This window comes from Gobius niger (genome assembly GCF_951799975.1).
Source record: "Gobius niger genome assembly, chromosome: 15".
In the NCBI taxonomy this organism is placed as follows: Eukaryota; Metazoa; Chordata; class Actinopteri; order Gobiiformes; family Gobiidae; genus Gobius; species Gobius niger.
The window spans coordinates 8,207,458-8,230,524 of NC_136866.1; the positions used below are offsets into that span (position 1 = coordinate 8,207,458).

Consider the following 23,067-nt stretch of genomic DNA (forward strand, 5'->3'; position numbering starts at 1 on the left):
AGAATATGTAAGGATATGTATGTGATTTTATGTTATTCTCTCGTTATAATAGTCTTGCCCTAACCCACTATAAATGGTCAATTACCAGAGATCATTGTTATTTCTTTGGTTAAAAATACAGAAACTGCATAAAACGTCAGTCGTTATTCCTTGTTAAGCAATTTCCAACCTTAACCATCATATTACTGCGTTGTAACATAAAGAACAGCCCAGTATTTAGGATTAGATAATCACTATTTAAATGTAGGCAGCAGCCAGCTGATGTTATAGGCTTCATAATTTGTTCAGGCACTTTAATGAAGCATCTTTGAACAGGGGTGTTTCTATTGGGTGGCCAGGGGGGGCACAAGCCACTCAAAGGGTGTCAAGAAACTTAAACAAATATGAGGAAAATTATATGAGCATTATCATATTTTTTATGCAACCAGGATCTACAAAGGTGGTGCCAAAGGACGCATTTGCAAACTATTTTTTTATTTTTTATATTTGGCTTTACTTTGACCGAGGATGAAGTATTTGCCCAATGAAACTCTCAGCTTGTTCTGCATGCAAGGTTACCAGAAGCTGCAATTCACGTGTTCAATTCTTAATACGATTTTTGTTTCAAGGTTTTCGGTTTGGGTTGGGTAGCAGTCTTGCAAAATTGCTCCCTCCGGGCCACCCCCAAAGAATATAGTCTGAACACGCTCCTGATTTTGACGCAAAACAATAATGTAGCTGGCGATTTGTTTTGCTTGCCTAAGCCTAAACCCCCAAAACTTAGATTCAACTGCCAAAACTGTATCTTGTTCGGGTATTTCTATGCAACACAATCATTCATTCGACATGTCTGCATTCCTATTTCCAATGACAAGCATGTACAGTCAGTCTACCGGACGTTCAAGTGGAAAAAGTTTTAACTCCGCCCTGCCTGTGTATGGTTCGGAGCCCTCCTCGTAGTTTCACTGACGGACTTGTACAGAGGAACCGCTTAACGTGGGGTTGATCCTGGGTCAGAGCGGTGCACGTGTTCGCACGGTGTGCCGAAGAGACTCAACTTCAAGCAGGCTGCACAGCAAAGGATTTCAAAGTTCAGTCAAATGGCCGGGACAGCAGGAAATGAAATAGGCTAGTGTGACCACGTGAGTTAAAAAAAAAAGTGGAAGCTATATATTAGTTGTGTCTAGAGTTCAGTGAGCTGTATAGTTCGAGTACTTGCCAATAAGAGTAGCTGCACGATCGAGAGCTAATGTGTTACAAAGAAGCTGATTCAGCCACTCTTGCGCCGGTGTCAATTCAAGTTGATTGAAAGTTGATAGAGTTTAAGACAGTTATGGGTGAAACGGAGGCGTTAGAGGACAAAAATGTCAGTGACATCCAGGTGGAAGTTTCGGAAAAGCAAAGTCTGGCAGAAGGAGATCATGGGACGGAGCAGTGCGCGCGGGACGGAAAGACTTTGGACAGCGGCGTGACCCTGCCTACTCCACCGCCTCGGATTCGGCTGTACAGGCGACGCTGGATCATAGTGTTTCTCTTCAGCTTCTACTCCCTCTCCAACTCCTTTCAATGGATACAATACGGCATCATCAACAACATCTTCATGCACTTCTACAGCGTGGACGCCTTTACAATAGATTGGATGTCCATGATCTACATGCTTACGTACATTCCGTTTATCTTCCCTGTCACTTGGCTGCTGGACAAGAAAGGTCTGCGCGTGATTGCACTTGTGGCCACGGCTCTGAACTGTGCCGGGACGTGGATCAAAGTCCTGAGTGTCAAACCCAACCTGTTCGCAGTGACCTTCCTGGGACAGTTCTGCTGCTCCTGCGCGCAAGTCTTTATTTTGGGGATGCCCTCGAGAATCGCCTCAGTGTGGTTTGGTTCAAAGGAGGTGTCCACCGCCTGCTCCATCGGAGTGTTTGGGAATCAGGTAAAATGAAATGCCTCACAGCGTTATATGTCCATCCTTTCCATCACTCATTACCCTGGAAGTCACTTCACTAAGTCATCATAACGTGGGAAACCATATCCCAGTGGCATGTCTGCGTAATTGCGCACGATCCATATTGGTTGTAAATATGTTTATTCAATAAATAATTTTACAACAAGTGGTCATAACATAACAAAAACAACTTATATATTCAAACATCCTGCCTGACACGGTTAAAAGCAACTGGCAGGTAGTACTCAGTTACATTTGCTCAAGTACATGTAGTTTAAGTAACTATGCCTCAAGTTTTATCAATTTACTCTGACATGAGTAAAACATTTGGTCACTTTTGAAATCTGTAGGCCTAAGTGACAAAAAAATTGTCATATAAAAGATAAGATGAGCCTTTATTGATCTCACAATGGAGAAATTGACTTACATCAGCGCTCAAGAAACACTCAAGGGGTGCAAATAGACAGGAAAATGTGCAATCAAGTAATAGTAACCAGAGGTATCTCATATACAACAAATATAAAAGTTTATAGGGCAAAATATGCAAATAATAAAGATAAGGACAGAATGAAAATATTGAGACTATCAAGACTCAACATTGTGCAAAGTTTACAGTCATAGTGCAGGCGATAAAGTGGCTCTGATGCAGAGGTTGTTGCACGTGGTTTGCCTTAAGTTATTGCACATAAGTTACTTTGAATCAAATTTATTTATTTTAATTCCAATTAATTTTATTGTATTTTATCTGAAAATATATATATATATATTTTTAGCTACTTTTAAGGTCTGTGCTTGTGAATGTGAACACTATTTTCCATTGACTGTCACTACAAAAGAAATCTGACTTTTTTTTCTAGTGCTACTCAAGTTGAAGTTTCACCCCATAGCCTACTTTTTTCTGAAACAGAAACAAGAAGAAACAAACATAAAATATTGCGTGACCAATAAATATAAACACTTTACTTTTTTTGTTGTTTTTAGGTGAACTTTAACTAAAACCAGGACTTATTCACCTGACCTCCTTACCAAATACTGTATAAGTAAGCTTTCACCAGACAATTAGTGCTCACTTTAGCCATAGACTTTGCTGGATAAACTTTACTTTATTAACACATGGAGTTGCTGCAGAGTATATATGAAAGGACAGAACAGAGCTGTGGCTCATTGGCATCACATGTAGCTGGGAATGTAGCATCAGCTTTTTGTTACTTCATTGAATAAGTAGTTTGGACCACGCCACCTCTAGCCTTACCACTTGCTTCTCTCTTTTTGTTGAACCTCGCTTTGGGACAATCGAGATGACACGGAACAATAACATGGAAGGCAGCCATACAAATTCCCAAACCAGCGCAAGTAAAGCTTGCAGGGACGTCACCCCTAGTCTGGCTTCTCTTGCATGGAGCCCTGGACCTTTAGGAATATCTCTTTCCCCTCGCTTGGATATTGAGGCTATCAATGGCGACTCCATTCAGCACGTGCCGAAAGCTGAACTTAAACTCTACCATCGCCGCTGGCTCATGCTTTTTCTTTTTTTCTTCCATTCAGCCTGTAATAGTTTTATGTGGCTTCAGTATAGCATTATAGGCAATATCTTCATGCGCTTTTATAGTGTTGAGGCATTTGTACTGGACTGGTTGTCTCTCCTCTATCTTCTTACCTACATCCCTGTCATTCTGCCTGTTCTGTGGCTTTTGGACAGGAGGGGAATCCGAGAAACTGTCGTTATTGGTGCAGCTTTCAACTGCATCGGCGCTTGGATCAAAACAGGGAGCGCTCATCCAGACCTATTCTCAGTAACATTCTTCGGTCAATTTGTTTGTTCCATTGCCACAGTTTTTATTCTTGAGATTCCTTCATACATTGCATCAGTCTGGTTTGGAGACAAAGAAGTTTCCACGGCCTGTTGTATTGGAGTTCTTGGAAACCAGGTAATGCTGTATAAATGTATCAGTTTGAGGTCTGTATATCTACAGCCGACTCATGCAGCGAGGCATAAACTCACTGTTTGAAGCTCGTGTAACGCACAGCCAGAAGCCAAGGACATATAGAGATTCTTGTGTCGTGGGGTGAAAGAACAAAAGGATTGCTTTGCAATGCTTCTGGCCTGAAACCTCTAATCAGTTTAAGACGTCTGTTCGTGAGATTATTTGGTGTAAAATCTTAAATCTACTCACAAAAAACTAAATTATTAGCAGAATGAAAAGTGGGCCATGGATGAAGTAGATAGTGACACATGATGGTTAAAAATAAGGTTAAAATATACTCTTTAAAAAAAATGATGTTATTCTAGGATTTCTCAATACATTTTTTCTTTCAATATTATCAATCTATTTTCCCAGATAAGAAGCAAATGCAGTATGTTTAAAGCAAACATAGATTTTACATTTATGATGTTTATTCACAGAAAACTGTATCTGATGTAAAAGTTGTTTATGCTACATTCTTTATTTTAGGTTCTCAAGCCAATTATCTGATGAAAAAGCAAAATAAGGTCCACGCTCAGTTTTTAGTAGTCAAAGTTTATAAGATGCCTCTATCTACTATTTAATTGTTTGCACATTTCCTGTCTATTCCGCACACCCTGAGTGTTTCTGAGAGCTGAATGTAACAAGTGAATGTGAGCTCAATACAGGCTAATCTTATCTCTTATCTTATGCAGACTTTGGTTTGGATCCTAAAGCCATATTGAAAAAAACACAAAATTACCTTTGCTGATCTATACAGTCACTACCATAACCCAGTCCTGAATTAAATCATTGAGAGTGCTATAGAGCAGGCCATCATTAGTTACATCATAGAAGGTGATTTCTGGAGGTTCAAATTCCAGGTGAGTGGGTAAGACCTATGTTTTTCATTTGCAGCTTAAGCCAACAAAGGTTGAGGTGTGCAGAATGCATGCTACGTATCCCCTTGTTTAATGTAACTGGATGTTTTTGTTTTCTACAGCTGGGTATTGCCATTGGTTTCCTAGTACCTCCCATTCTTGTCCCAAATGTTGAAGATCTGGACGAGCTGGCTCACCACATCAGCATCATGTTCTACATCACAGCGGGCGTGGCCACTCTTCTCTTCATACTGGTTGTCTTCGGTATGTGCTAATCTCTAAAGACCCCTTATAAACAAGCGTATCTCCGGGAAGTCAATCACTATCTTCTTATGCGTCATTCAGATGAGTGTAACAGCCACAGAAAAACGTTAAGATCTTAATGTTTTTAGCTTACCAAGCCAATTGTTTTGTTTTCACTTAAATTGAAATCATTTTAATACATTAGTTTTGAAAGTGGTCAGCTCTAGCGTTGCTACATTTTTTGTGAAATACCAGACAAATCAGGGCTTGTTCCTTCTTGTTCCTGTTTTTTTTTTTCTGATCTTGCAAAATCATCTGTCACCATGTTTTCAATTTCCATTATTTCTACCTCTTGTTGAAGTAACAATTGGGCGATTGACTGTCCAGTTGAAACCCCATTCAGTGGTTTTAGTTTACATCTGATTTGAACCAAACAAAATAGGCCCATTGAGTGGACTGGCAAAAAGCGCAGACCAGAAAATCTTGAGCCAAAGCACAAATTCCTCCCACAGACCAAAAGTGACAGAAAGGCTATTATTGTGTTTGAGCAGGGTCAGGAGACGAGTCACGAGATTAAGAATGCAATCAGCAAAATCCAACAAAAACATGGCCTGGTGATACTATTAATAAAGCAAATTGTATTTCAATCAGTCACATTAAATCTCAAACTCTTGGTGCAAAGCGAGCAATGTTGAATAGATATGTATTGTACACAGTAGGACCTGTCACTGATCGAGACCCAAAAGGCCATTTGTTATCTCATAATAACCCCTGAAACTTGCTTATGATTTTAAAAAAAAGTTGATGGCATTTGTGCTGTAGCTGTGATCAATATGAAAACTAATAACAAGTTGTCATACCGCAAACACACAATCAAGTCGAGTTGAAGTAATACTGCGCCGGTCACTGGATCTCAATGAAAACGCAGTTGTGCCGTGGGGGAGGGTTTAGTAGGCCTGAGCTAAAAGTTATGCATTCAGAAATACAAAAGGAAGCTTGTGAGGGCATTCCATAGTAAGGCTGTGACCACCATTCACACTGTCCGCACGGCTTTTAACAGTAAGTGAGGACACCAAAAGACAAAAAGCCACTCTTAAAAGAAATGCACTCTATTCTAAGCCTTGGGACTTGCTGTTGGAGGCTTGTACGGAGTGTGTGCTGTGCTTACACCTCACGGCAGCAGTAGTTTGATATGACACATCTCAGCACACACCCTCGTACACGCTCACGCCAGGTGCCATGTGTGAGGGCTGTCCTGCTGTCCGCCCCATCTGCGGTCCTGCTACAGACCTATGAGTCAACGGGGCAGACAGAATCCCACTGTTACCAAGAAGAACTGTGGCTGCTGCCCTTTAGACAGCCAATGAAACAACAAAAGTTACCTTTTTTAATAAAGCACATTACTCCATAAGTTAATTATAACGAGCCTTTGGAACACTCTTCCAAAGTAAATTATTTCAGGCATAAGCTATAGTACGTTTATACGGCTGACTAAACCTGTACGCACTGAATGACTCTGATCTGAATGGTGTAAATTCTCCAGAAGTGGGAAGCGTTTTCATGATGTGAGTGAAATAATGATCCATGCATTATTCTGTATACATTGTATGAACTTTTGTAAGTGTAGCATCAACCTGTCCAGGGACTGCGGGTGGAAATGAGCATTTTTTGCTATAACCTGGCCCATTACATGTCTTCTTTTTTAGACTAATGTCTTTTGTGAATTGTCCCAATCAATGAAATAAATCAAAATGAAAATAACAGTAGTTTATAAACTTCACACTTTGAAGGAGCTAAAGGTAAGATTTAGTCTTGCCCTTTACCATTGCTTGAAGGCCTTAAGTCTGGATAAAACCGGGAATAGAGAAGGATTAGATTAATGTGTGAAACAAATAAAACATTATTCAATTGTGTCTGAACTTTTACCCAAAATTGGTTTGGCAAGACAAAATCAGAAATTAACTTCTAAACCATGGCCTGAAAGTACAAAGTGTTCCATTTGTGTCAAAGTTTAAGAACCACTGTCCCACAGGGTTAGTGAGTTTGAGGTCCAAAAAAAGACTTTTAAAAGGAACTGTAGAAGACCGTTGACACAGATTTCAGTAGTGTATTTGTGTATGAATCTCTTGTTGTTTTAAGGGCTGACAGCTCCAAGTGGGCTGCCGTGTTATGCACACAAAGGTCACTTAAGATAAACATTTTTAAAATCTATGACAACTGTCAGTCAAAAATGGTTATTTGTTACTTGTACTTTACCCTTATGACTCTGGTGTCTATTCGGGGCATCGAAGTAAATGTATCACATGTATATTTGTCCTCCCCATTCCTTAACAATATTCACACTGTATTATTCAATGTTTTATTGTGTTGATGATTGGATAGTTAACACAGAAACATTTTGATGAAGCTCTCTATCTCCAGATTCTCACAATGTTTACCACTGCTATAATGTGTGCAGCCCTCCCTGGTGATTGTCTTGATGTATGTGTGTATGCGACTAATGTATACAGCTGATAAACTGAATTTCCTTCTGACTAATAAAGTATATTGTATTATATTGTATCGTGATTAATGTTTATTTTGTTTCTTTACAGTGTTCCAGGAACGTCCCGAACTTCCCCCCACTCAGGCCCAGGCCGTGGCACGCAGTATCCCCCCAGAGCAGTACTCTTACACCGCCTCCATCTTAAGACTGCTGCGAAACAAGCCCTTCATCCTCCTCATCATCACCTATGGTCACTAACACTATCAGTAAATAAATACATGCACCTGCTTCACAACCAGAACATACTGTATACAGGCTCCAGGAAATTACCCCACTAAAACACACTATAATTTCAATTATGCCAACCCATAAAACTGTATACAGCTAAAGCCGAGTGTGCACGTGTCATAGAACGGTCCTAAGGTCATTTATGGTGATGTGTTTGATCATTACAACACATCTTTTCCATATTATGCTGTGTATTCAAACGGAAGGAGTTCGTCTGTCATGTCATGAATTGTTCGCGCCTCTATTATTAGTTTGCCTTTGCAGCTGGCTTTAAGTTTCAGCTGTTAAAACTTGATAAACATTCAGATGTACCTGAGAAGCACCTGCCTCTGTCAGTTTACACTATTGACCCTTCCCAAGGACAAAACAGGCAGCAAACCTGCTTGTTAAGAGGCCTTTCCTCATACAAAGTTCTCATCACAATGATGGGGCTACAGTTGCTCTTGACTACATTTGAGAACAAAGAAAAGTTTCTGAAGGAAAAATGAATGTAAGATTTTGAAAGATTTTAGATGTACGATGAGGGCCCAAATGAAACCTTCTCATGGTGCACACAAGCTGTACTCGAAGTCACCCCGAAATCGAACCCAGAACTTTCTTCAATGAGGGTCCAACCACTCCTTTCACTTGTTGTTGTTTGTTTATTTGGTCTTGACAGTGCTTGTTAATGAACATATATGGGACACACACATGCATTCGATGTCCCCCACTCGCACTCTCAATCACACTCTTGTTCATCCTATTGTACATGTTTTTAGTGGTAGGGGAAACCGGAGTACCCGGAGAAAACCTATGTAGACACGGGGAGAATATGCAAACTCCACACTGAAGGGCCTCAAACCTGAGACCATCTAGCTGTGCTGTGCCGCCCCAACTCCCAGTCGCGGTTTACAGCAGGCCACAAGAAGTGTTATTTCATCCTTGAGTCTTTGTTTTGGAAACTTGGCTTCAAGGTTGGATACAGTTTGCTTGAGGACACACCGCTCTAACCCAAACTCCATTGTGAAACAACACAATGCAATGTATACAATGCTCCATTACAATACAGTGTGTTTATTTGCAGGCTTGAATGTGGGCTGTTTCTACGCTGTCGGCACCCTGCTGAACCGTATGATCATTGAGCATTACCCTGTAAGTGCTAAAGTATCATCTTTTCCTATTTGTTAACACATGTCTTATCTGTCTATAATCTATGTCATTTTGACCAACAGGGAGAAGAGGTGAATGCTGGGAGAATAGGCCTTACCATAGTCATCGCAGGAATGGTCGGGTCACTGATCTGTGGAGTGTGGCTGGACCGAACCAAGACATACAAGTAACACACATTTAGTCTGTCCATCTGCTTTCATTGTTTGACAGGACAAGGTTTTTTCAGGTGTCAGTGAGGTGACCCTACTCACCTCTCTTGTCCGCTTCATTGTTGTGCGGCCCAGGGGGCTAATGTCCACACACCCGACCATTCAGTTTTGTTCTGCAGATGAAAGTGTATTTGTAAACATATCTGCACTTTGAATTCTGGAAATGTACACCTAAGCTTGGGTCCAAAAATTGATCTTTGGGAGGTTAAAGTTTATTTAAGAGTCAGTGAGTGCTGGTTCAGTGCCGTACTTTGTAACCGTGTGGAAGTGCCCTTGTGCAAAACAAATTCCTCACTTAAACGTTTCTATTTAGACTTTTAGCAGTAAACCAGTGCACATTTACTACCAGTGATTTGTGGCCTCTATGGTAATTTAAGGAATGTCTTCTGCCCGGCCAGGATCATTAACAGCATAAAGTTTATTGCGAAGAATAAAGTTTATGGTTGGCTTTATAGTTTTACCCATATACTTGTTTTGGTTTGGTTGCAGATTTAAAACATGTAAAAATATTGAAGATGCAATGGGTGTGTAGGTTGTAGGTCCTCTTTGGTGATACAGCAACAGCAGTTAGTCATTTCAAAACAATTGAGCAATAAATATTTTGTTACTTTGTGTGTGACTTTAGGCAGACGACTCTAGCGGTGTACTTCATGTCTCTGGTTGGGATGATCGTTTATGCCGCCACTCTCAACCTGGGGCACCTTTGGGTGGTCTTCATCACTGCTGGAGCCCTTGGGTACGTATGCTCTGTGCTCTTTACAGTGAGCTCAGTGAAATAACAATGTTACTCGCCACAAACTTTTTGATGAGTTTGGGGACATGTTTTCAGACTGTTAATACTTGCTATACTGCTGCGCTGTGTAATAAGGTAAAGGTAATGAATATACTTTTATTAGCAAGGACCATGCCACAACATAAGGTGCAATTAAAGAATGTATTAACGGTGAGTAGTCCACGATCGCTGGGTTGAATGAGCTTGGCTGCTATAAATAAGGTATCCAGGTAATTAGAGGTGTGGCTAGGTGGTTAGGTGGCTGGTAAGAAAGGGTTCGGTCCTGCTCCTGAATCTAGTCGATAAAATATAAACTTAGTATATAAACTTATTTTCATAAAAATGACCCAGACAGTAACAGCTTGTAACAGGCATCAGAGGCTAAACTAAGGACATGCATAAATTGCACCTGAATACCCAAAGTGAAATAGGACACGTAAGTAGCATTTTTCTATACATATATATATTTAATTAATAATTCAAAGCTACGTTTACCTTTTATTCTAGTCAGTCTAGTGTTTAAGTGACCCAGTGGAGAACTGTAGGTAATATATAGATGTGCGTGCAATGTATGTATGCCACATGTGCAAAGGTCAAGACTGTAGATCTGTCAGCACATTGTCATGCACCAGTATGACTCCTCACTAGTTGTCTAGTCTTGTCTCTGCTTCTTCTTGAGATTATTTTTCAGTATTGTCATTGCTCCCTGTAATATGTGCTTTTCATGCACTAAATAGGCCATAATATAGATATACATTACATACAACACCGAAGGCAGAAAGGGTGTGAGACTCGTCGAGCAGCTTCAGGAGTCACTTGAAAGATTGTGTTCAAACAGGAAAGGACACATACAGTACACCAGGGGGAATGTAAGTTAGCTTAATGATGAGCCCATTTTCTTCCTTGTCAAAAGCCCCACTTTCTCAGAATCCCAATATTGCATGTCATATTTGATCGGTAGGTTTTGAAGGAAACTTTGAATGGAATTGACAGCATTCCACAGTACTTTAAACATGATCTCTGATGTGTGTTATAATCTTTCTCAAAATCATCAGTTTTTATTCTAGAGGGCCGGGTTTTGCCCCGGGGCCTGACGTTGCCTACCCCTGCTGTTCACTATCTAAGTTTACTGTACTTCGCTTTATTTATTTAACAGCAATTACTAATGTGTTCGGATTTTACACATTTCCCCCCATATCTTTGGATACTAAAAAGTTATTAAAAGTAACCCTAAGAAGTTTGGTTTATTGTTATGCAAATAAAGTGTTTGTTTTTTTACTTGACAGGAAAGACAGGTCAACCTTGAAACAGTTTGCATTGTCCCGTGTTTACTTTGTGTTTTGGGCAGTGCTTGTGACACACCATTGTGTCATTATTGTGACAAATCTGTTTTTGTTTTTCCAGTTTCTTTATGACTGGATACCTACCTCTCGGCTTTGAGTTTGCTGTGGAATTGACCTACCCAGAGTGTGAGGGCACATCTTCTGGTCTCCTGAACTGCTCCGCACAGGTACTGCTTAGAAAGCCGTCAGAGCGTGTGTCCGAGTTTATAATGAATCTGTTGCTACCTGCGAAAAACCTCAATGCAAATTTAATCTTTGTTGCAGTGAATAATCACCTTTAGTATATTTTTTGCAAAAGTGGACATTGGATCACTGTATTCTTTATGTGGTTGTTAAAAATCTGACCTACACATGTTTATCAGGTGATTTGGCCTTTGAGTACGCATTACCAGTAAAAATCAATATTCTAATGTTTGCGAGAGATTGTTGGCTGTTGTAATCAGTGGGGTTGCAATAGTTTTGGAGCTTGTTTGTTATACTTGGAAAACACTAACCACATGTTTTTCCACTGATCCAGGTGTTTGGCATTATTTTCACCATCAGCCAGGGCAAGATCATTGACTCTTATGGCACACTGGCAGGAAACATCTTCTTGTGTGTATTTCTGCTGATTGGAACAGTAATGACAGGTGAGGCATGATGTTTTAATACACAGTGTTATAAAAGATATTTCATTTTTCACATAGAAGTATTAATTCTTGTGATTTTGTGGTCAAACAAATCGGTTTAGGTGCTCACTGGAGATAGGTGGGTGAATCCATCTGCTTCTAGTTGAAGTACAAAACAACTCCAGGGCACTCCGATGATTTAAATTAAAAAGCCTTTATTTTCAATTGTCAAGAGAGATACATTTTGCAAGCAGGAAAGAGGATCGATGTGTAAATGTTTACATCTACCAATAGATGTAAAGGATTTGAGGAAAGAAAAGGAGGGGAACCAAGGCACTCCGCTTAGTTAAAAATCCCTTATTATCACGGGACAAGTCCTGTGATAATTTATGGATTCACTCCACTCGATCCTGAAGAGCGCCCGTTTTGGATTTTAGCTCTGTTACCCACTGACACACTCACTTATCTCCTCCACACCAGATGTAAAGAATTTGCTTGACCTTTTATTCACACCAAAAGGATCCAAGATGCGGCCTCCATTTTTTTCTTTAATCTTTTTTGTTACATTCTTTTATAGATTTCTGTTGAAGTGTCCTATTTGCAAACAGAAGCTGCTAAGAAAACCATTTGAACTCATTATGTCCAATGTTTAACTTGTTAAAATTACATTAGTCACTGAAGTGCTAAGCTTTGTTCACAGAGTCTCTAGTGCGTGAAAGGTCACTGAACTGACTCACTTAAGCTGATGTTTGAAGCTGAAGTAGTTTATGGAGGGAAAACTTCATTCGGCTCATTCATTAACATTCAAGACACAATGAAACTTGTCATGCCTTTTATTTAAAACACTTTGACAGTCGAAATAAATGCACTGATTTGAAATGCTGAATTTAAAGTAAGGAAAACTGTGAACAAAATGGAACCGTTTATTTGTACAACTGAGCCCTCTGCTGGTGGACCTTACTCACTGCAGTACAGGGGCGGACTGGCCATATGTCCATTCTGGAAGAGCACAGAAGGGCCACTGGCTCTAGGGCCACCAGTCCCGCCTCAACCGAGCTTTACCCAAATCTAAAAGCTTAAAAGAAAAGCATCAAAATAGCGAGAAAAAGAGGATGAAAAGTCAACCAAAACATGAGAAAAACACAACAAAAAATAATTGAAAAAACAACAAAAATATGACAAAAATGTGGCGACGTGACGAAAAGTTTCCATCACTTTTGTAGGTCTTAACTTTCAAATGAGGCGTTACATTGTTGATCTCCAGTCGAGAAGCTTTTAGATTTGGGTAAAGCCCAGTATAAAAAAGCATGAATCTAAAAGGAATTCCGTGGAGTATGGTGTACCACAAGGTTCAATTTTGGGACCATTATTATTTATTATTTATGTTGATGATTTTGTTTCTGTTTCTATGACCACCTTTCCAGTTCTTTTTGCTGATGATACCAATCAAAAAAACAATAATAAAAAGCCGAACTGGGGAAAATGCACTCGTTATTGTTAAGGCGGGTGGTAAGAGGTTAACCTCTTAACTCCCACCTGAACGGATCCTTTCTCCAGTTTGGCTTTACCCTAATCAAAAAGATTCTTTGGAAAAAAGCACCAAAAATGTGACAAAAATTCAACCAAAGACTGACAAAAATTCAACAAAAATGTGACAAAAAAGAAAGAAAAAAAAGAAAAAAAAGAAAAAAAAAACATACAAAAGGTGACACAACACAGCAATAATGCGAGGAAAAAGGTCAGTTTTGTGGGTCTTAGTCAGAGTCCAGGGCTGTTTTTCAGTCCCAGTCCGCCCCTGCTGCAGTAGGAGAAATACCACAAATTGAGGCGGGTTTAGAGAGCTCCTTCTCATCTAACCTCTAAATTGAAATGGAAACAGACATTGACGGAAGTTTTTTTTTTCTGTTTTTCAGGTTTCATCAAGTCTGAACTACGAAGACAAAATGCCAACAGGACAGCTGATGCCGCTGTAAGTCCCCTCAGTACTATGTCTATTTGAAACACAAGGCTTATTATGAATAGCTTGATTATGTTGATTATGAATAACTATGTCGACATTTCTTGTGAAATTGTACATTTGATCCTCTATAAATTTGACATTGAAGTCACTGTGGCCGTTGGAGGTATACTGAGTCGAAGAAAAAAAAACATATATAAGCGATCACTGTTCAATTTTCATTCAATGTTTGTTGAATCGTAGGCAACAGCTGAAAAGCATCCAGGTCTCTAACGCTGTTTTATAAAATTACTGTGACCGCGCAAGGGAAGCATTGCCCTGTTTGTGAACATAGGACTTTTAAAGAGGGGGTATTAAGCTTTTTTCAATCACAAGGCACCAGTCTATATCACACTACAATGATGACAAAACCTTCTGTTGGTCTGTCAATGCAGTAAATTAGAATAACTGCCTTGTATAAAATTGCTCTCTCAAAATGGCTGTAGTGAATGTCTTGAAATAGGCCTCTGTCTCTTTAAGAACCCTCTGACCCTTTCCGACACGCCCCCTCCCCACGCTGTCTGGGGCATCAGTGGGGAGGGGGTTCTGCTGAGGGGCAGTGGTTGGTTACTCGGCTGGTGACGAAAGGTCGGAGGCGTCTCCAGGAGGTGGGGGCGTTCCTAGGAGGACTCAGGCAAACCTATCCCTAAAATGGCCGCCATCAGAGTTTTTACAGATTACTCAAAAATACGTGAATGTGCCAAGGCAACACTTCAGGCATGTTTTTAATGAGGGAATGACATAATAACACGATGTAAAGGTTGAAAAAGTCGATTTTGCATAATACCCCCCTTTAATATTAATTTAAAACACTAAATGGCCTACCACAGCTGGACGTTGCGACATTGCGATCGCTCGTACTGTTGATATTTTTCAACAGTAGAATATGTAAAAGTGACTGAAGTTTTTATTTGAACTACATGATTTGACTTTATCACAAGAAATAAGTTATTGTCCATTGAAATATTCTGATTTGATACTCAGATAGAGAATATTCCTCTGAGACATTGGTAGCACACAAGCTACAGGTGAGAGACCTTTACTCAGATTAAAAACATGTACTAAATCACACAGGGAAGAAATGCCTCCTACAGCCTCAGTGACAAACCCTCCCCTGAACACTGGTCCCTCACAGTGGCGTGTTGTGCTAGTGATCGCTTGATGATCAGGAGGTGTTTTTTTAGGCCGCGGGGCAGATGGCGGGACTGGACTATGGAGCCACAGCCCTAATCACAGACAAGACGCAGCCCCCTCCTCACTCTCAGGAAATAAACTAAACCTTTCCACTCCCAAAAACACACAAATCTACTCAAATCTTTGCTCAACACACAGCTGTGTAAAGGTAGGCGCTTCTGTCGATCAAATGATTGTTCTTCCTGAAATGATTATTAATTTTTCGCTATTATCCCCAGTGTGATCTTTTTCTGCGGATTTGTTGCTTACTTTACTAATAAGAAAAATATACTTATGATGTTATTTCAATTAATAAAATCATTTGTGTCATTGTTCTTAAAGTAAAGTTTGAATACATTTTTAATTGCAGTCTTAGCTACTGTATGTTTGACTTGCTGTGTACATGTCACATGCTGAGACGACATTATGACCACCTGTTTTCTAGTACAATTGCCCAAATCATTCTTTGCTAAATTCGATTTTTTGTTTCATTCTACTTTCACAAAATGTTTCATCTTTAGGAATCACGAGCTATTTCCTCAACCAATAAGAGGGCGTCTTACCACCCAAGAAGCACGTGACTAATCTTTATGAGGGCTCTGAACAGTTTTTTCACTGTCAATTTTTCCCAAAAGCCTTTGAAAATGAGTCATTCTTCACTGCTTGTGATGCTTAAGATGATCAAAACCCCTTCGACTCCAAGTCACTCTGTGGTCATAATGTTGTGTCTAATCTCTGTGAAAGTTGTACTAACAGGATTACATCTTTTAAAACTATTTTTGGCTCCGCAGGGAACTCCTGATTGCCCAAACAGTGCTGTCCCATCGGCAATAATCCTCCGAGAGGCACAGTTTTAAATGAACAGACCACGTTCTTCCTGTTTCAAGAACAGTGCAATCTGAAGACACTCTCCCTCCTACAGCTAAGACACACACTATAGTCAGGGGCATGTCGGGTGGCCCGTGGGGGGCACTTCGTTATACCAAAGTGATACATAAAGTGGTGCATGCATACATTTGTTTACAGTAGTTTGATGACATTAATAGTCACATTTTATACTGACCCCCTAAAACTCTCTCAGCCCCTTTGCATTGGGCAGCACCTAGAGCGGCCAATGAGAATCCAATGAGGATTGGCATCTGGTCATCCCTTAAACATGCCCCTGATTATAGTAATTATTTATTTTTAAATAAAAAAAGGATGAACGTTATTTTACAAGCTATGTAAAGATTTTAATTCTATGGAAATCTGAACTAAATCTGTGAAATATTTGTAACCATAAATGTATAGTCAAATGTGCTAAAGAAGGATTACAATGAAGTTCTACAGATGTTTTGGATCTGAACAGAACACTGACATTATGACTTGTATATTTCGTTTCTAACATTCAACTCATTTGTAATTATGTATAAAATAAGAATTGATTTTTGTAAAACTAATCATGTTTACATTAAATGTGTTTTTGTGCTAGTGGACTCTGTCATTGTACTGGTCTTAGTGTAATCCTCCATGTGGCCACATGAGTGTGGTATTGTATACTGTGAAGTCTCTGCTGTCACTCTGCCTGGCCAGCCTGCATTAGTTGGTTCTTTCTTTCTCTTTTGCAGAGTTAGGTTTTGTGAATTGCGTAAGACCTGATTGTGCTCTGTTGGCATCCAGCGCACAGATAAACGCTTGTGAGCTGAGGTCACGCTGGTTTTGGTCCAGTACTCTGAGCATTTCCCATCTGACTGACTCTTTGATGAGCTCATTGTTTTTTACCGCGATAATGATTGAACTTTGGCACAAAAATGGCCGCTAGTCGGCCACGATGGCTGCGGTTTATTTTTTTAATTTTAATTTTTAAATTTGCCGCAAGGTCTGAGTGAAATCAAGGTTCTGCTGTTATCTCAGGTAAACTAGTTGTATTTGCCTGGGCCTACTTCCCTACTTAATAATAAACAGCAAATTACAAGTGAAGTATTCCTAGCTATGTATTATTTATAAAGTGAAAGCATATTATAAAATGAGTGATACCTGGCCTGCTGTCAACGTTTTTTCAGACACACTGCGCATTTTGTTTCTAAAAGCCTTTAGAAAAGGTTTATGCTTATGCTTTAATCTGACGAATAAGAACCAACACTAACACTTTTCCCAAACATGCAAGTTTACAAAGCCTGTGTGCCTCTAAAACCTTTACTTACGTGTTAATGCCATTCATTTGTGAAAGTTTTTACGCACAAGTTGATTGTTGTACTGTCATATGACGATGCATGATCCAATAACTCCAGAAGCATCAAGTCATTTTAAAAACAAACTAGGGCTGCACAATATATCGCCAAATGATTGTTACTGCAATATTAGGTGACACATACCACTGCAAGAAGAAAGCCTCCATAAAGCCCATATACTGAGGAGATTATTCTTCTGACTTGTCCGATTTGTAACATCTTTTGCCAAAAGAGCCAAAAGACATAAGCATCTCAAAATTTGTGTTTAGGTCATGATTTTCCCTACTTCGTTTCATTTCGGTCTTGTTTTGGTCCTATTATTGATTCAATGCTACTATTTCGTTTATATTAATGGAATGTATTATCAGATATTTGTTTCTCTTTTTACTTTTTTATTCATTTTTTTGTGCAGCCCTAGAACAAGCCTTTCCCCACACACCTATTTGAAGTTTTTAAGGCCTCATGTCTCAAGATGTTAAAAATGTGTTGTCATTTTTTCCCCCTGCTGTGTTTTCTTACTCCACAGATGAGTAAATGCGGCCACCTCCCATCTCTGCAGGACTGCTGACCCGAGCCTCTGAGGAGCACAGTACTGATTTTGCCCGTAGGTTAGTATCCATAATGTGCTGGTGTAGCATGGCGCAATGTGGTGGAGTGCGTCATTTCTCAAAACGTGGCCGATCCTATCTCGCTCCTGGCTCTTTGCAGATATTATCAACTATATGCACACACAGTGATCCATCCTCAACCACAGGCCAGCAACACTATATTTACTTTGACTGCGAGGCGCAAGAGACACGGCAATCTGCAGCGACTGGATTGTGTTTGTGGAGGGAACCAGATTGTAGGTTTTCGTACAGGAGATTATAAAATAGAAACAAATTACGCCACTTGGTGTCGGAGAGTAGACAGTGAGCGAGCTTGTTCAAACAGGGATTGCTCATGTAAGTGAGCACAGCTGAAGAAAATGACTTTTTCTTGCATTAATATGTTAAATGGAGAAAATAGAACAGCAGAGATGTAACGATTATTAGTAGTTTCAGATGTGCTGTGTGTGCACTGAGTGAAGTGCAGCAGGATGGCATAGGGGTTAGTTTTCAGAGTGCACTTTGCCTGGCCCAGGGATCAATTCATGCCTTTGGGCTTTGAGAGATGATTGAAGATCACCGTCCACTCTCACCCATTTCATGCCACTGACTATCCCGTCCAATAAAGCTATGGGCTAAAAATACAGCAGTTGTATCAGTGTATTGAGGTAAAAGCAGCAGTAAATAGTGAGGTTGTCATCTACTTTTTCTGCATTTAGGGCATCATTATGATACTGCAGTTTCTCATCCAGTACCAAGTAAGAAAGTGCTTTATTTGTCATTGTACAAGAGCACAACGAAACTGTGTTCAGGTGTTAGTCCTGAGCCGCGCCGCCACTGTGGGCCAACCTGAGCAGCATTTTTTTGGAGGTTGGGGAAACTAGCACCCGGAGGAACCTGGCTGGCTGCCTTCAGTCTCCTCTGATCCTCTGAAACGGTGCAGCGCCTTCTGGGTTTGTCCCTGTTTCAGAGCGTGGTGTCCTGCACTGGTCAGCTCCTCCGCCTCCTCCTTCCTCTTCCTCCTGCGCAGCTCCCTCCGCTCCACAACAGTCTTTCGCCATCATCTGGGAAGAGCATAGCAGTTAATCTGTTTTATTCTCCAGTAAATGTCCATTAGCCAGAACAATTCTAGGGATAGAAGATGTGTGTGGCTTAGCTGTGAGTCTTACCCGGATACCTCCTCGTTTATCACTTTTTTGTTTCCTGTAGCGCTTCTTGTGACGCCTCCACTGTGTTGCAGGTGTGGGTGCCTTTTCAGTGTTTCAGAAGAAGAAATGTGTGTCTCTAGCTGATTAGATTGCTGTTTGTTAACTTTTATAAAGCTGCTTTCTTCAGGACCATTATGGTATAAAAAAAATCATCTGAACCTCACAAAAACGCAGCAAAGATGTACAAAAGCATCCAGTAAAACAATGTGGAGCACAGAAACCACAAATGTAATTCACAGAAAAAGGCAAAAAAACCGCAGCTGTACCAAGAGAGAGGGAGGTTGCTGTTAAGTCAGGTCAGATATCCATTGATGGTGATGTGGAGCAGCTCTGTGTGAGTCGCCCACATTATCCACAGATGGGCTGTAGAAGGGAGGGGCTCTGAACTGATTGAGGATATTTACCGTTGGACGGGAGCCAGGAGCAGTGCTAGGTACCATTGCTGTATTTTGCAACACTCCACAGAGAAGATAAGGCATCTCCCAGTTTCATGGTCTTTTTTTTCTATTTTTCTTTTGCCAGCGTGTTCGGAAAAGCCCTCTCTGCACTGTTTAAAAAGTATTAAAAGAGAGGGTGCACTGGAAACAGGACACCATTAATGTTGGCAGTGGATATTAAAGTGTAGATCCTAATGTTTATACTCAATACCATATTATAAAACATTCCGGAGGTTTACTAAAAGTGAATAAGATAATCACTTTTCTTCTGCTGTTAAATGAATGTCTCTCTAACTTCTCATTGCTTTGACCACAATATAATTTCAGTTTTTGTAAGGCCATTTAAAACAAGCAGTATCTTAAGGAAGGAAGACAGTTTTATTGTTATACTGTACAATTTTCAATTGGTCTTTTGGAAAGCTTTTCAACTTTGTATCGACTAATAAGACTTATCATATTTGGTCTAATCATGGTCTAATGGTCTAATAAAAATAAAAGCTATGGTTAGTTGCACACAATCTCTGCCCGATCCCGTCAGACATTGGAAGATAAGCAGGGAAGGGCCTGGTCGGTACTTTGCTGGGAGACCGTTTGGTAACACCAGGAGGCCTGGGGTGAATGTGGTGTGTGTGTGAGTGAGTGGTTGGTGGTGATCGGAGGGGCCGATGGCACAGGCTGGTTGCCTTGCTACCGTCAGTCTACCCCAGGGCAGCTATGGCTACAATACCACCACCAGGTATGGAGTGAATTAATAATTAAATGAAAAGCGTCTTTGAGTGTCCAGAATAGCGCTATATAAAACCAATGCATCATCATTATTATTATTATTATTATTTTTGTTGTTATTATTAGCTAATGGTTCTCAAACTATGGCTGCTCTCAGGTTCCATCTCTGTTTTATTTTGAGACAGTTTAACTAATGTTTTTGTCCAGGTTTAGCCCTGGTTTTGGCCTGGTCTTGTTGTACCTTTGGTATCTTAGAATCAGATGTTAATAGAATTAAAAAGTCAACAACTGACAACCACTAATCTAATGTTTACATCGTAGACAACGCCTCAGTTTTATGCAGCATAAGCCGTTCAAGTAGCCGTTCTGTGCTTATTGTACAGTTTATTGAGGTTAACCAGAGCTTGTCGATGTGTTTTGGCTGCATTAGTGCAAAGGGTCATGTTGTGGTTGTGTTGATTAGCAACAACATTTCTGGTATCATTTCCTCCGCCGCAGCGGCGCTTGCTTTTAATTGTTCTGAGGAAAATTAAAATGGAAAAAGTCAGTTAATTTTCTTCAGCTACTGTATTGGCGTTAGCAGCAACCCATGGCACCTGGGCGGCTATAAAAGCGTCCGGCCACGTAGAGGTGAAAGTGCCGCTGTATCCTGTCCACGACACTTTATAACCACCAGAGTATAGGCCCATATGGAACATTTTACTGTGTTTTATGACAAGTGGGGTATTGATGCGAGTGTCTTTGATTTACCTTTAGTCGGAGGAGCGCCCCGGGGCTGGAGGTGGAAGGGGTGCTCTGGTTTCCAGAGCTGGCAGTGGGATCAGAGCGGAGGAGGTTTGTGGGCCTTGGCACCAGCTCAGAGCTCCAGATTAACCTGCTCAGTAGTTAAATAAACACACTTCCACACACTTTCAATGGACGTTTCACCACCAGACGCTCAACTCGCACCCCGCAGAACTCCATGATGCAATTACAAAAACAGACACAATCACACAGTATAGACGCGATACATTTACCCTTAAACTTTTTCATGTGCTGATGATTTTTGTTGTCCACTTCAATCAAAACCGGTGGTGCTACGGAATAAAATACTTGTACATGAACACTTTTACCAGGAGTTTTACATCATACTGTATTGTTTTAGTGTCTCTGTTCAAGAGGTTTCGTCAGCAACTCAGAGTCCATTTGCAGGTGCCTGGACTAATACTGTTCTAGAAGGAAGAGCTTTTGTATTGGTTCCACACTTTTATAACTCTAAAAAGTAATCCTCAACCTTTTCAATTGCCTCTGTAGATACTAGTGAGCGTCTGTATCAGCCGCTCTTATTTACAAACCCTTTTTCTCTGCTATCATCTTGACATGGGTTGGGTCTCATTCACTGTAAATAGAGGGAAAACAGAATCTTGAACATCCCTTATTGAGTAAAGGGTTTTCTTGTGTTCTTTTTTCTCCCTGTCATCAGAGGTGTGGTCGGTGACTTTAAGATGGAGATATACCGCCGTCCGACTTTGGGCCATAAGGGCTTTCCCAGCGGAGATGGTAAATCCTCTTGTGCTGTAGCTTTTGCATAATTTATTGAAGGAGATTAAACAGTAAGGAAAGGAAAGGACTTTATTTTTATCGCTCCTTTCACATACGCAGTCTCGTTAATCTGCAACTAAACTATTTGCTATTTAATCATAGTCAAAATCACAATCTGAATGGTATGATTAGCGCATTACAGGTAGGATTAGTTTATCAGCTGTTCTCTAATATATCCAGAAGTGTAGATGTTTGAATCTTGATTTAAAACATAAATCACAAATCTAATCGCAGCTTCCTGTCCGATTTTGCATTTAGATTGGATTATCTCTTTATCTATTTTCCCTCCACACTTTTATTACACAGCACAGGTCTGTGACAGTTGATGTATTCTCACACAAGTTGTATTTGTACACAGAGAACCCCAGGGCCACTCAGTGAAAAGTGCTTCATAATTTAGGCCCGCTCCGGAGCAGAGATGGAGCTGGAAAATACCCAGGATCCCCGGCGCCAAGTCCCTTGCTCTTGGAAAATCCAGCCCAGAGGTGTCCAAGCGGAGGCCTGGCTTTAATCACCGCCTCACACTCACTCAAGAGGTGCCCACAATCAATCGTTCTGATTCTAAACTCTGTTGTAGCTATTATTACAGTGGCTTCAGACCGTTTTCAGATCTCTTTTAATTATTTGATTTGTAATATGTTGCAGCCTGGTCCAAAAAATCATATGCATTTATTTTGTATTTGAAATTCTGAAAAAAGAAAACCTAAAATCATGTTTATTTGAGGTGTTGTAGATGAATAAAAACACTCGCATGACTAATTTAGTGCTTGTATTTTGCTCCATATATCATGCAGTACAGCTTTGTTTCGTTTCAAGTACCTTTTCCCTTTTATAGAGTTGAAAGTAAAAGCCAATCGCATTTGTTTTGGGATGCTCCTTCTTCACATCATTCAAGGCTTTTCCAAACTCGTGTTGACACAATCCAAACACATTAAACTCATCGCTTTCTGTCACTATAGAGATATGTTGTCCTGTCCACTTTGATCCACCAAAACCTTCAGTGAGGTCACAAGAGAAATGGATTTCTTCAGCCAGCAATCTTTGCCTGGATAACGATGAAAGCCGAGATTTTTGACACACGCCCTGTTTGTGACTTGCAGAGTGCGCACAGCTGCCGGCGATGGGCCTGTCCATGTGTGACACTGGAGCAAAGGTACGACTGTATTTATCATGTTTTGGTTATGGGAGTTTAAAGGCGCACCGCGAAACATTCCAGGTTATATGTTTCACCTAAACTAACATGCCAAATGTACTCCTGAAGATCAGCTTGACCTCAGCAATACTTCATCAAAATAAGCAATTGG

At 40.3% G+C, this 23,067-nt stretch overlaps 1 protein-coding gene across 1 annotated transcript; it reads left to right on the top strand.

The window, feature by feature from the left end:
• Nucleotides 1-935: 935 nt before the first annotated feature.
• Nucleotides 936-16,127, top strand: flvcr2b (FLVCR choline and putative heme transporter 2b). Its single transcript, XM_079572039.1, has 11 exons — nt 936-1,912; nt 4,871-5,012; nt 7,586-7,726; nt 8,828-8,895; nt 8,976-9,079; nt 9,748-9,858; nt 11,299-11,404; nt 11,755-11,866; nt 13,759-13,814; nt 15,026-15,183; nt 15,806-16,127. Exons 1-10 carry the CDS (start codon nt 1,313-1,315, stop codon nt 15,116-15,118), a joined length of 1,533 nt encoding a protein of 510 aa, XP_079428165.1. The 5' UTR covers nt 936-1,312; the 3' UTR covers nt 15,119-15,183; nt 15,806-16,127.
• The last annotated feature ends 6,940 nt before the right edge of the window (nt 16,128-23,067 follow it).